At 48.1% G+C, this 14,762-nt stretch overlaps 1 protein-coding gene across 1 annotated transcript in view; it reads right to left on the bottom strand.

Moving 5' to 3' along the window:
* Positions 1–14,762, bottom strand: part of cog5 (component of oligomeric golgi complex 5) — a 114,283-nt gene that overhangs the window by 4,083 nt on the left and 95,438 nt on the right. The window contains exons 15-17 of the mRNA XM_080537613.1: positions 3,708–3,811; positions 2,267–2,504; positions 1,306–1,382 (exon numbers count right to left, since the gene is read on the bottom strand). Coding sequence (XP_080393739.1) covers positions 1,306–1,382; positions 2,267–2,504; positions 3,708–3,811 — 419 coding nt within the window. The remainder of the gene's footprint in view (positions 1–1,305; positions 1,383–2,266; positions 2,505–3,707; positions 3,812–14,762) is intronic.

Genomic DNA, 14,762 nt, shown 5'->3' with positions numbered 1-14,762 from the left:
GAGTCGTGAGAACAGCCCAGAAGATCACCGGCGCCCCCCTCCCCTCTCTGGAAGAGCTGTACAACACACGCTGTCTCAGGAAGGCCTCCAAGATCTCCAGAGACCCAACCCACCCTGGGTACGAACACTTTACCCGGCTGCCCTCGAAAAGGCGGTACAGGACCATGGCCGCAAGGAAAAACAGACTGAAGAACAGCTTCTACCCCAGGGCCATCCAGGCCCTGAACACAGCAAAGACCTAGGTTCTGGGCCCTGGACAGTCTGGACGGATTGATGGCAGCTGCTGGACTGAAAAAAATCAGGTGTAGTGCTGAGGCACAAATATGTACATTTCAAGCCTGCAAACTGCGACACTTTAAATGAATGTGCAATAACACTATGTGCAATATGACAACCCTAGTCGTCTATCTGTACAGTATAGTATAGTGGATAGTGTACATAGCCTTTATTTATGTAAACCAGCTCCTTCCCTTCTTGTGTTTTTTTTTTAGTTTTTTTTTCTTTCCTAACACCAGGGGAGCCACCCCTCCTAAATTTCGTTGTTTGGTACCTGTACTATAGCAATGACAATAAAGACCATTCATTCATTCATTCATTCATTTAAGCACAGTAGATAAAACTCCCATCAGCCATCTGTCCATCTCCATCACAGGGCTGCTTGACCGCTCTAGTGCGTAGTAGCTAGTAGCTAGCTGTCAGCTAAGTGAAGTGGATATGTCAGTGCTAAATGGCAGCTATGATAGCAAGTCCATTAGGCATCAGCCAGGTGAAGGTAAAGCATTAGCCCCGCTGCTGAGGAATGACAGGAGAGACAGAGGGCAGCCGGCTGGCAGACAGAGAGAATGTCAGCTCCCAGAGCTCCCACTAATGGCATCTTCATTAAACCTCTCTGTCTCTCTCTCTCTCTCGCTTGCTCACTCACAATTACACCATCCTAGAAGATCTCTCTCTCTTGCCCTCTCCCCCTCCCCTCAGGTTTAACAGGTGAGTTTGTAATAGTGCTGTGTTTGTAATAGTGATGTGTTTTTTCAGTTACACCATCCTAGAAGCTCTCTCTCTCTCTCTCTCTCTCTCTCTCTCTCTCTCTCTCTCTCTCTCTCTCTCTCTCTCTCTCTCTCTCTCTCTCTCTCTCTCTCTCTCTCTCTCTCTCTCTCTCTCTCTCTCTCTCTCTCTCTCTCTCTCTCTCTCTCTCTCTCTCTCTCTCTCTCTCTCTCTCTCTCTCTCTCTCTCTCTCTCTCTCTCTCTCTCTCTCTCTCTCTCTCAGGTTTAACAGGTGGGTGTGTAACAGAGCTGTGATAGCCTCACCTGAAGGACCTTAGCAGGCGGTAAGGTTTCCCCAGCTCAGACACCCGCCTGCACATGGGGGCCGCGGCCAGCTCCATCTGGAACACACACAATTCATATTATTATTATTATTATTATAATTTGTTTTTTATTACTTATTGTTGACTCGTTGTTTGTCTCTGACTGCTGTTGTTGAGCGAGGAGCAAGACACCAAAGCATTTCACTATGTCAATTATTAAGGCTGTGTGTGACGTATGTCAATGACAAATACGATTTGATTTGAATTGACGTACAACCGTTTAGGCTGTCTAGAGGGCACAGAGACACGTAGAAAAAGTCTCACGTATGATGACTGTGACGCCTAGTTGTTCCAATCACTTTAGGAATGGAGTTATATAAGTCGCTCTGGATAAGAGCATCTCCTAAATGATCATAATGTGAGTGTGTGTGTGTGTGTGCCTTTGTGTGTGTGTGTGTGTATGGTGGTGGGGAGGTGGGAGAGAGAGAAGGAGGAAAGCGAGAGAGTATGTGTGTGTGTGTGTGTGTCTGTGTGTGTGTGTGTGTGTGGTGGTGGGGGGCTAGGAGAGAGAGAAGGAGGAAAGCGAGAGAGTATGTGTGTGTGTCTGTCTGTGTGTGTGTGTGTGTGTGTGTGTGGTGGGGGGCGGGGGTGGGAGAGAGAGAAGGAGGAAAGCGAGAGAGCGTGTGAGTGAGTGTGTGTGTGTGTGTGTGTGTGTGTGTGTGTGGTGGGGGGGCGGGGGGGTGGAGAGAGAGAAGGAGGAAAGCGAGAGAGCATGTGTGTGTGTGTGTGTGTGTGTTGGTGTGTGTGTCTTTGTGTGTGTGTGTGTGGTGGTGGGGGGGCGGGAGAGAGAGAAGTAGGAAAGGGAGAGAGTGTGTGTGTGTGTGTCTTTGTGTGTGGTGGTGGGGGAGCGGGGGGGGGGGGAGAGAGAGAAGTCGGAAAGCGAGAGAGCACCCCGCCCTTACCTGAGCAAAGTCTGCAGCCAGTCTCATCTTCCCTCCCTCCCCTAGGGGGCGCAGTAGGCTGGCGTGGCGGATGAACAGCGTGATGGCCCTCTGCGCTATGGACTCTGTGCTGTCGTAGATGAAGTCCACACACTGGAAATGGCGGAAGTAGTCGGCCATCACCCTCCCTATGAAGCCCTGCAGCTCCTTCATGTACAGAGAGCAGGGCACATCTGGCCTGGCCGGGGTGGACAGAGACCTGGAACACACACAAGTAACACACACACACAAGTAACACACACACACACACACACACACACACACACACACACACGATTAGTAGAAGGTCAGGACTACGGTTCTGACTCACAACCTTAACCGTAGGAGGCCTTTGACATACATGTACTGTACACTCCTGAATGCCTCCATGAACAATACGCACACACGCACACACGCACACACACACACACACACACACACACACCATTGACCTTTCTTTCCTTTGTAGACCCTCCAGACTACAGAATTGACGCATCCGTACCTCTCATTCCCTTCAGAATGTCAGACTCTTCTAATCTACACAATCTACACTTCTGAGTGTGCAACTGTGTGTGTGGATGGCAGGGTGTGAGGAGGACACACACACACACACACATACACACACACATACACACACACACACAGGGCTTGGCCCCAGTAGACAGGGCCACACGATGCGTCACTCGCGTAGCGGCCCGCTGCTGCTGGTTAAATGTTATCACCCTGCGGCACATTGGTTACTCTGTCAGCCGCGTGTGTGTGTGTGTGTGTGGAGACTAAGAACTCGAAATGTCAGATCTACCGACCGCTCTCTGCCCTCTCGCTAGGCTCTCATGAGTTTTGAGTTCACTTCAGGAGTGTGTGTGTGTGTGTGTGTGTTGAGAGGAAGTAGGAGAGAACAAGGGTGAAAGGCCTTTCGCACAAAAGGTCCTTCCTACCTTCCTACCTTCCTACCTACCTACCTACCTTCCTATCTATCTATCTATCGCTATCCTAATGCTAGAATAAACAGAAAGATGCGCTGCTTCCTAACTGTCTTTGGTACATAACAAATCCATTTATGTCATTGATTTGAGGACATAGTGCTCACACCTGGTTTCACAGATGTTAATCAGTCACAGACTTGAGGGAAAAATGGTACCCAGCAGATAGTCAGGCCCAAGAAGCCCTGTCCTAGAATGAAGGCACATGACTGGAAAGGAAAGCCTTTGAGGGCTACAGTATTGGAAATAAGTTAATGGTGTGTGTGTGTGTGTGTGTGTGTGTGTGTGTACTGTAGTGAGTGACAATGACAAAGTGAAAACACAGTGTGTGTGTGTGTGTGTGTGTACTGTATACTGACCCAGAGAAGTCCTCCTGGTGCATGGTGATGATGATGGCTGTGTGTGTGTGTGTGTGTGTGTGTGTGTGTGTGTATACTGACCCAGAGAAGTCCTCCTGGTGCATGGTGATGATGATGGCTTCTATGGAGTCACTGACGGACTCCAGGAGAGGTTGGACCGCACTGGTCATCAGAGCCTGTACCCCCTAGACACACACACACACACACGCACGCACACACACTGATCATCAGAGCCTGCACCCCTCTAGACCGCCTAGAGCAGGGGTATTCAATTAGAATTCAACAAGGTCCAGTTAGAGAAGCTTTTGAAAAATGTGCATTTGATTTTTTCACAAAACACTCCGTCAGTAAGTGCTTTTTTATGTTGACCCAAAGTCCAAGCAATTTAAGGGAACATTCATTAGCACGTTGTTGGGCAGTGAATGAATGTGTTAGGATTCTGCTGCATAGATCATATTGGGCTCTTAGATTGTGTATTTTCTGTATCCGTTCAGATTTGAGTGGATATGTTTGCTCAAAAGATGTTTGTTTAGTCTCGTAGTGGCACTTCACATTGCTGCTTTTATCGTTTTTCTCAGTTGCTCAAACACATTTCTTGAAACCTCCACCCATTTTCTCAAAACCTTAAACACAAATCCCAAAATTCAAACTACATTCACAAAACCCTAGACTTTTCTACCAAAATCAAACTATCACCTCAAAACCACTTATCCTGTGTTCAAAACCAAACACTGTGTTCAGATCATACACACAGCAAGTAAAAATATATTCACCACAGAGCATTCGTTAGACACTACATACAATAATTTTGGACACAGCATCCAGACCATGTAGTTAACAGAAAATGTTTATTGTAAATGCATTTAGCAAAAACCTATCGTAGTCAAAGTGATATCTACATTCAGCACTTTCATAACAAAAGCTAAAAAAGCTAAATGAAAAGCACATTACTGCACAATCAAAGTCACTGAGATTCATTCTCCAACATCATGCCTTTGTGCGGGGTCCAGCCAGAGGACTTCATCCATGTCACAGCCAATATTTTCCCTTGCCAGGCAATGGGGGAAAAACCCTCTAGTGTGCCGAACCCAGCAATGACAAGACTCCACAGTAATATCATCACAGGCCTGTTCCATTGCCTGCAATACATTTGCCCTGGTGTAGGGCTGTCTGTCATAGACCTTCCACTGCCACGCAGAGAAAAACAACTCTATTGGATTCAGGAAGGGGCTGTAAGGTGGAAGGAAAACCATTATGAAGCGCTGGTTGTATCAAGACAGCAGGGTGAAAGCTCTGAAACTATGACATCGGCTTGCTGATGCAGCTGCTCACGTGCAGCCATAATATCCTGTAGACCACCCAGAAATGTAAGGAGATGTTCAGTGTTATATGGCCCCAGGTTTGCATGACGGTGGAGAACCCCAGTTACTTATGGCTGCACAAAGGGTTGCCACCACGCTGGCCAGGGACTTCCACAATGGCACGTTGACCAATTATGTTCCTGCATCTCTGCCTCCTTTTCGCCAGATTGAACCCTGCTTCATCTATGGAAATGTATTCATGGGGCCTTCCAATGGAATCCAGTTCAAACACTCTCTATAAAAATACGTTACAATATAGTTTACAGTACTGTAAACGTAGCAACTGCAACTACTAGCCTACAGTAACAGTAGGCCTATGAGCATAGAATGGTACTGGAAGCATCAGTGCTGAAAGTATGTGTAGGTTACACTTACTTGCACATGCTGATATCTTTGGCTCTTGCAGAGTTGCGATCAAAGGGTACTCTGTACACTTGTCTGTTGCGTGTGAGGACACCATCAAAGAGTCGGATGGCATTATTTTGATTTTGTTGTTTACATTTTTTACATTTTTGGCATTTAGCAGACGCCTTATTCCAAAGCGACTTGAATCAATACATTTGAATACTAAGCATGTGAATCAGCAATCCACCATTCGTTACAGGAAGAGTAATCTAGCTCGGGCCCGGGGCCACTGATAGAAGGAAAAACCTTCTCCCTATTATCGCCTTCTACTAAAACTTTTATTTATTTTTTATTACTGGAGAAACTGAGAAACAGTACAAGGGGGGCAATAGAAGTTCTTAGGGACACAGTAGAGTGGAAAGCGGGTGTCTTTAGGAGACGTAGTGGTGAGGGTCAGAAGATGTCTCAGGAGGAGCAGTTAAGATGTAACCTGAAGAGATGGGTCTTCAGTCTACGACGGAAGATGGGTAGTGACTCTGCCGTTCTGACAGCCGTGGGGAGCTCATTCCACCAGCGGGGAGCCAGTGTTGTGAAGAGACGTAATCGGGCAGCCCGACTGCTGTGTAGAGGAGGTGGGGCCAGTCGGCCAGCCGAGGTGGAGGAGCGGAGTGAGCGGGCAGGGGTTTGGGGGGTTACCATTTCCTTCAGGTAGGCAGGGGCTGTCCCTTTAGCTGCCTGGTATGCAAGCACCAGGGTCTTGAATCTGATGCGAGCTGCTATTGGGAGCCAGTGCAGGGTGCGAAGGAGAGGGGTGACATGCGAGTATTTGGGGAGGTTGAATACCAGCCGGGCAGCAGCATTCTGGATGAGCTGCAGAGGTCTAATGGCTGAAGCGGGGAGCCCAGCCAGGAGTACATTGCAGTAATCCAGGCGGGAGATGACCAGTGCCTGGGTCAAGAGTTGCGCTGCCTCTCTGGTAAGGAATGGTCGTATCCTTCTGATGTTGTAGAGGAAGAATCTGCAGGAGCGAGCCGTTGCTGCAATGTTCTCCGCACAGGAGTCGGTTATCCAGGATCACTCCAAGGTTCTTGGCTGTCAGGGAGGGGGTTACAGTAGAGTTCTCCACTGTGATGGAGAAGTCTTGGAGAGGGCAGGCTTTCCCGGGAATGAAGAGGAGCTCGGTCTTGTTAAGATTGAGCTTGAGATGGTGGTCAGCCATCCAAGTTGAAATGTCAGCGAGACATGCTGAGATACGGGTTGCCACGTGTACATCAGACGGGGGGAAGGACAGGAAGAGTTGAGTGTCGTCTGCGTAGCTGTGGTAGGAGAGCCCATGTGAAGAGATTACCGAGCCAAGAGACTTGGTGTAGAGGGAGAAGAGTAGGGGTCCTAGGACAGAACCCTGGGGTACTCCAGTGGAGAGGGTTCTGTTGTTGGGAGAAAAGTGCAGTTCTTCCACCCCCATTTGGTCGTCTTTCAATTCTACAAAGGGGAATATGCACTTACAAACTCTGAATGTCCTGATGATGCTGGCCACAGAGAATCTGCTCAAATTGGGTTGGACTCTTTGTCCTGCTTCCCTCATTGTCATCCCATGAACAACAACATGGTGTACAATAGTTGCGTGGATTTCATCAGTAATGATTGTTCTTGGTCTTCCTCTGCCTCTTCCTCGTCCCCTTCCTCCTCGTCCACCACCTCTCACACAAACCCTTCCTCCTCTGCCTTTCTGTACCTTTCCGTCCATTGTAGATGGATGCACATGTGCCACCTGTGCACTCTGAACTGACTTTTATCCTGCCCAATTGGTCTGATCACATCATTAGAAACAGTTGTCATCTGTGTAACAGATGACAACTGTGTTGGAGTTGTGTTCACATTTCTGCTGCCAGTGTCACAATTCTGCTGCCAGTGTTTTGTGGTGTTTTAGCAACTGAGAAAAACTGTAATAACCGTCACAGTCTCTGAACATAATGACATACAGGTTTTGAACTTCCCGAACGAAGAACGAATGTAAGAGTCTGTCCATTCTTCATTAAAAGCTCTGTTTTCGCTGTCTACCTTTCTTTTTTTGGAGCACGCCATGACTTTTCTCTAACTTATTTCTCCAAGTAGTCTCTCGTCTCATCATCCCCTGTGTGTGTATCTCTCATCTGCACAGATTCCATTGGCTGAGTAGCGCAGCTAAACCAGTACCGTAAAGGCTAGAAAATCTGTGCAGATTGAGATAGGAACGATCCGTCAAAATAATTCTCAATACTTTATCGGTTATAGGTCTGGGTCCGGATTGGACGGCGTCTGGTCCGGATCCGGACCGCGGTCCGCCTATTAGTGACCTCTGGCCTAGAGTCTCTGTGTGTGTCTGTGTGTGTGTGTGTGTGATGAAGGACTCTGGCCCCTCAGGGTCCACCCTGATTGGATCAGATCTGCTGTTGTCTTAGCAACACAAACAGACAGGTGGGTCGCCTCGGAAGCTAGAACGTGATTGGTTGATTACATGACATTTGCAGCTATGGGACAAACACCTGTCACATCAGACAGAGTGTGTGTGTGTAGGTCTGCTTGAGAAAGTCTACCCCCTGTGTGTGTGTGTGTGTGTGTGTATGTGTGTGTGTGTATGTGTGTGTGTGTGTGTGTGTGTGTGTGTGAGTGTGAGTGTGAGTGTGTGTGTGAGTGTGAGTGTGAGTGTGTGTGTGAGTGTGAGTGTGCGTGTGTGTGTGTGTGTGAGAGAGTGTGTGTGAGAGAGTGTGTGTGTGTGTGAGTGAGTGAGTGAGTGAGTGTGTGAGTGAGTGAGTGAGTGTGTGTGTGTGTGTGTGTGTGTGTATGTATACACCAACATCAAACGTGCTTACAAGGCTAGTCCGCTAGCTCATCTAGGCATGTCTGACCATGTGTCAATCCTCCTGATTCCTGCATACACTACAATGGGGAAAAGTGCTCCCACCACCACTAAGACTGTCAGAACCTGGCAAGAAGGGTCCGCTCCACTGCAGATCTGCCTAAATGACACCCTATGGCAGGAATATGAGCATGAGGACCTGGAACAGTACACGTCGTCGGTTCTGAACCACATAGTGAACTGCACCAACTCAGTCACCGTGGACAAACGGGTCCGGGTCTACCCCAACACGAAGCCATGGATGACTGGGAAGGTCCAAAAACTGATCAACGAGAGGGACAACGCCTTCTTCGCAGGGAAGAGCACACCGCTGTACAGCACCACCAGGGCTAACCTAAAGCGCGGAATCAAAGTGGCCAAGGCAGACCACAGAGAGAAGATTGAGGAATGCCTCCTGAGCAACGACTCCAGGCGGATGTGGCAGGGGGTTCAGCACATGACAAACTTCAGAGCCAACAGGCTCACAGCCGCAGAGGACGACCCCCTGCTGGCGGGAAAGCTGAACACCTTCTACGCCCGGTTCGACGAGGGGCGAACGGAGGTAACCACAACACAAACACCACTCTCTCCAGCTCTCAGCAGCCTCACCCTCACAGAGCATGAAGTGAGACGCGTGCTGAAGGCGGTGGACCCCAGGAAAGCCTCGGGGCCGGATGGCGTCCTGGGACGGGTGCTGAGGGACTGCGCCGACCAGCTGGCCGGGGTTTTCACCAACATCTTCAACCAGTTCCTGTCCCAGGCCACCATCCCACCCTGCCTGAAAACCTCAACTATCATCCCAGTCCCGAAGAAAAGCACGGTGAGCTGCCTAAACGACTACCGCCCGGTGGCACTCACACCAATCATCATGAAGTGCTTCGAGAAACTAGTCCGGGCCCACATACTCACACGCCTCCCGCCCAACCTGGATCCATACCAGTTCGCCTACAGAGCCCACAGGTCCACAGAGGACGCCATAGCGACGACTCTCCACGCCACTCTATCCCACCTGGAGAGGGGAAACAGCTACGCGAGACTGCTCTTCGTGGACTTCAGCTCCGCCTTTAACACAATCCTTCCAGACAGGCTAGTGACCAAACTACTAGACCTGGGTCTATCACACTCTATATGTGCGTGGATCAAGGACTTCCTGACCGACCGCCCCCAGAGGGTGCGGGTGGGCCCCCACACCTCCACAGCCCTCAGCCTCAGCACTGGGTCACCCCAGGGCTGCGTGCTAAGCCCCATCCTCTACAACCTCTACACCCACGACTTCACCCCCATCCACCCCAGCAACTACATCGTAAAGTTTGCAGACGACACCACCGTGGTGGGATGTATCTCGGGGGGGGACGAGGCGGCGTACAGGGATGAGGTAGAGCAATTGAGCAAGCTGTGCAAGGTTAACAACCTGCTGCTAAACAAGTCAAAGACCCAGGAATTCATCGTAGACTTCAGGAGGAAAAAGTCCGAGATCCAGCCCCTGCTCATCGACGGAGAGAGCGTGGAGATAGTCTCAACCCTCCGATTCCTGGGACACAACATGCGGGATGACCTGGCCTGGAAGGACAACACTAAAGGCACCATCAAGAGGGCACAACAGCGGCTATACACCCTGAGATGCCTCAGGAAACAACACAACAAGAAGGAGATACTGGTGGCCTTCTACCACGGCGCAGTGGAGAGCATCCTCACCTTCGGCATCTCCAACTGGTTCCACAGCTGCACAACAGCGGAGAGAAACGAGCTACAGAGAGTCGTGAGAACAGCACAGAAGATCACCCGCGCCCCCCTCCCCTCTCTGGAGGAGCTGTACAACACACGCTGTCTCAGGAGGGCCTCCAAGATCTCCAAGGACCCGACCCACCCTGGGCACGTACACTTTGTCAAGCTGCCCTCGAACAGGAGGTACAGGACCCCGGCCGCTAAGACAAACAGACTGAAGGACTGCTTCTACCACAGGGCCGTCAAGGCCCTGAACACAGAACAGGCCTAAGTTCTGGGCCCAGGACAGTCCGGACGGATTGTATGGCAGCTAGTGCTGAGGCACAAACATGTACATTTTCAAGCCTGCAAACTGTGACACTTTAAAATAATGTGAAAAAATACTTTTTGTGCAATATGACAACCCTAGTTGACTATCTGTGCAGTATAGTACAGTGGATTGTGTACATAGCCTTTATTGATGTAAACCAGCTCCTTACCTTCTTGTGATTTTATGCATCTATGCTTTTTCTAAAATGTGTTTTCTTTTTCCTTTCCTAACACCAGGGGAGCCACCCCTCCTAAATTTCGTTGTTTGGTACCTGTACTGTAGCAATGACAAATAAAGTCCATTCCATTCCATTCCATTCCATTCCATGTATGTGTGTGTGAGAGAGTATGTGTTTGTGTGTGTGTGTGTGTGCATGCGTGTGTGTGTGTGTGTGTGTGTGTGTGTGTGTTTGTGCGTGTGTGTGTGTGTGTGTGTGTGTGTGTGTGTGTGTGTGTGTAGGCTTGGAGCATGGCCACCAGTCTGATCCTCTTATCGGCTGTTCAATCTCCAGTTAGATCAATCTAAACTCAATAGGCCATGCCCACCCGCAGGCAGCATATGTTTAGGGGTGTGTGTGTGTGGTTGTGTGTGCGTGTGTGTGTGTGTGTGAGCACTTGTGACTGTCACATCAGTGTGTGTGTGTGTGTGTGTGTGTGTGTGTGTGTGGTGGTCAGCTAAGCCTCCTGCCAGCAGCAGATAACCCCATCTTTGCTCAGAGCTCCTCACTAAAATCCATCACAACAAAGTGATGTGCCCTTCATAGACTCAGGGATTAAAGCAAAAAAAATTCTCCTGACTGGAAAAAAAATTCAGGCCAAATCGGGGCCGGTGGCTTTCCGTGCGCAAAGCACGCGTGCGATTTTCCGTTCTACTTCTAATGCTTTGACTTTTCTTTCGAAAAATGTGAATACATTTCCGCGTTGTCGAAAATCAACGACACATCGCTAGTCAACTAACACGGCTTGTTTTGTGAGCCTGCTAACAATGTAAAGTAGTCTTCTAGTTAACTAGGTAACAATGTAAAGTAGTGTTCTAGTTAACTAGGTAGCAGTCCAATCCATTTCGCTGCAGTATTTTGGCTTGACTAGCAAGTTTGTGTTGTGATTCTCAACAACGTTGAAACGTAGTTTCACCCTTTTCCATAGTTTTGAATAATAAATGTGTGGACTGACGATGTAGCGCAGCCTAACGTATTCAAATAATTATTTAACAAAGTTTTATTCTGATAATTATTCCCCCTCCTCCCAGACTTACAAGGTCACACTATTATTGGATTGGTTGTTTGCGTGCCGGGTGAAGTTAGCTAAACATTTAACCTTCTAGCTAGCAAGAGAAACATAATGTCACTCTCCAAAGGTCTAAAGAGGAAAGTTGACGGTGAAAACAGGGCATTTAAAGAGGAATGGACAGCGAACTATGCGTTCATCCTACCTGGTTTCGTCAATGCAAAGCCGTTGTGAGACTCACATTTTACGTGCTCACAATGTTCCCTTTCTATACATGCGAGTCGTCCTTTTCGTCAATGAATGTGATAAAGACGCACTAGAGGAATCGATTGGTGCATAAAAACCTTGAGAACTGCCGGATTAAAGTGACGTCCATAATAATAATAAATCATAATAATACATTAGATTTATAGCGCTTTTCTAGACACTCAAAGACGTCCATATCACCAGATAGCCAACAAATAGTGACCGATGGGAGATGCCAGTTTTCTCGTTAAGTGAGATTTAAATAGCCTAATATAATTTTTTCTATTGGCTCATTGTAATTATTAGTAATTATTATCCCTAGTAATGTAGCGTGTTTGCTCTGTCGTTTCAGGAGCATAGGCTAAGCGGATTCAGCTTTTTTTTTTTTTGCGCCGATTTTGTTGTCAATGTTTTTCATAAAATTAAACTGCATTTGCTTTGTTACTGTTCACATGTGTGGTGCAGTCACATTCACATAGCCTATACGTAAACATTAAGTTTGAATGATTTACTGAGATGGCGTTGCTTTTTTCAAACCACACACCGCATGTCGGCTATTTCAGCACCACGCGCCATGTCCACCTACTTATCACTATGAGGGGTTCAGCGTCAGTGCACCCCGCTCTGTTACTGTCGCATAGTTGTAGCCAATAAAGGCCTATATGTAGGCTATATAGGCTATTATATATCAGTTATATACCTAATACCTAGGGGTGTAAATCACCAGCTTCATCACGATACGATATTATATCGATTTGTTTGTATGACGATACAATGTTTGACGATTTCACAATGTCAGTCACGATACGATTTCGATTCGATTCGATTCAAGATCGATATGACGCGATATCATATGCCAATCTAACACAATTATCAATTGTAATAAGTGGTAATTAACATACAGCTCATTAACATACACACACACACACACACACACAGGTTCAGAGAGACATCCAGTCACACACGCACACACACACACACACACACACACACACACACACACACACACGTCCACACACGTGTCACACACGTCCAGCAGGTCTGACTGGATTCGCCTCGAAGAGTAGATGTTAAAAAATATCTTTGGTGTCCAAAACGGTCAATGTATTCGCCCATTAGACTCCCGTTAGACGCACTCACACAAGCCGAACATTTCCGAAGATCACCGGAGATTGCCGAACGCGAGAGGAGGAGCCGAGAAGTGGAGCCGAGCCAGTAGACAGACAGTCACACACGGTGAATGCGAGTCACACATTGCGAACGCGAGTATGTTAACGTCCCTGGTTCAGAGAGATGTTCCAAAATATATATTAAAAGGGATAGACTTACTGTCTCTCATCAAAAATGAAAAACATTCGTATCTTTTTCAAGTCTCTCTCTCTCTGCGCGCATAAGATGACGATATAGATCGATATTTTTACATTGCGTCGATGTAATCAGATCGTTAGTCAATGAATCGATGTATCGTTACACCCCTACTAATACCAACATCAAAATAGATTGTATGCCTCTACAAATCATATTACACCAGGTAAAATCCGTCACAACTTGGAATAAATCCGTCGCAACTTGGAATAAATTGACGGAAATCCGTCGTAGCGACGGAGAACTTTAATCCCTGTAGACTGGGCATGTGTGTGTGTGTGTGTGTGTGTGTGTGTGTGTGTGTGTGTGTGTGTGAGAGAGAGAGAGAGTGAGATAGTGTGTGTGTGTGTGTGTGTGTGTGTGTTGGGGGGGGGGCTTGCCGTCTTACCTCCAGTGAAGCAGTGAGGGCCTGCTCCGCAGCATGGGGACATGACCCCAACCCTGAGATCACCTGCAAGGACAGACAAAAGGTCAAAAGGTCAGAGGTCAACCAACCACAGCAAATAGTTAATGTGTTAGCCTCCTCTAGCTCAGCCTCCCTCCCTCCCTCCCTCCTTCCATCAATCCAGCGTGTTCTTATTTTCTCTCTCCATCTCTCCCTCCCTCTATCCATCTCCCTCTCCTTTCTTCCATCGCTCCCTTCTTCCCTCCCTCCATACTCCCATATTCACTCCCTCTATCCATCTCTCTCCGTTCTTCCATCGCTCTCTCTATCCCATCCATCTCTCCCTTCTTCACTCCCTCCCTCCCTCCCTCCCTCTATCCATCCATCCATCTCCCCCTTCTTCACTCCCTCCCTCCCTCCCTCTATCCATCCATCAATACATCTCTCCTTTCTTCCCTCCCTCCCATCCATCCATCCATCCATGTCTTCCGCCTGCACTCTTAAAATAACTAGCTCGCTCCATTTCAAGCGGTAACATTTCGATAACCTTGCCGTTAAATATTTAATCGCAGAGTAATCTCATTTTATGACACCATTAATCACACCGGCGGGCTATAGGGGTCTCAGCAGGAGACATAATACATGTTTGATGGGGGCAGATTGAGAATGTTTTACCCATCTTTCTCTCTGCTTCTCCCTCCCTCCCTCCCTCGCTCCCTCCCTCCCTCTCCGCCTTGCAGCTTTTGAGAACTGAATTTGCTTTGGATGATAGGTCATTAAGTGTGTGTGTGTGTGTGTGTCTCTGATGACCTGCTCATATGTTCCAGGGCACTGGAGTGTAAGTCTGTCATGTCCTGCGTGTTACATGTCTATAATATTTAGCGTCATGCAACATCAAGGCATTAGGTCTACATTATGAGATTTAAGTAAAACATTTTTATTACCATGTAGTACAGATGTAATGCATATTTATTATGTATATAATGGGTTCAACCTTCTGCTTGCCAACCAGCCGTGCTAGCTAAAGCAGGCAGCCCAGAGGTCAGAGAGGCTGGCATGGAACCGGTAGGTCGCTGGTTCGATCCCCGCCCCAGGAGGGAGCAATGGATGTGAGCTGGTGACTGGAGGGTTGCTGCCATCATATAATCTAGACACTTAATCCCTAATTAACCCCTAATGGCTCCAGGGACGCTGAACTACAGCTGACTCTGTGCTCTGATCTCCCTGTGCGTGTGTGTGTGTGTGTGTGTGTGTTGATTTGAGTTGCCCCGAGAGAGAGAACCCCCTTGGCAGAG

The sequence above is a fragment of the Nansenia antarctica genome (genome assembly GCF_963989245.1).
Source record: "Nansenia antarctica genome assembly, chromosome: 8".
Taxonomy (NCBI): domain Eukaryota; kingdom Metazoa; phylum Chordata; class Actinopteri; order Argentiniformes; family Microstomatidae; genus Nansenia; species Nansenia antarctica.
The sequence above is the reverse complement of the archived record's forward strand: the minus strand, read 5'-3'. Positions and strand labels throughout refer to the sequence as shown.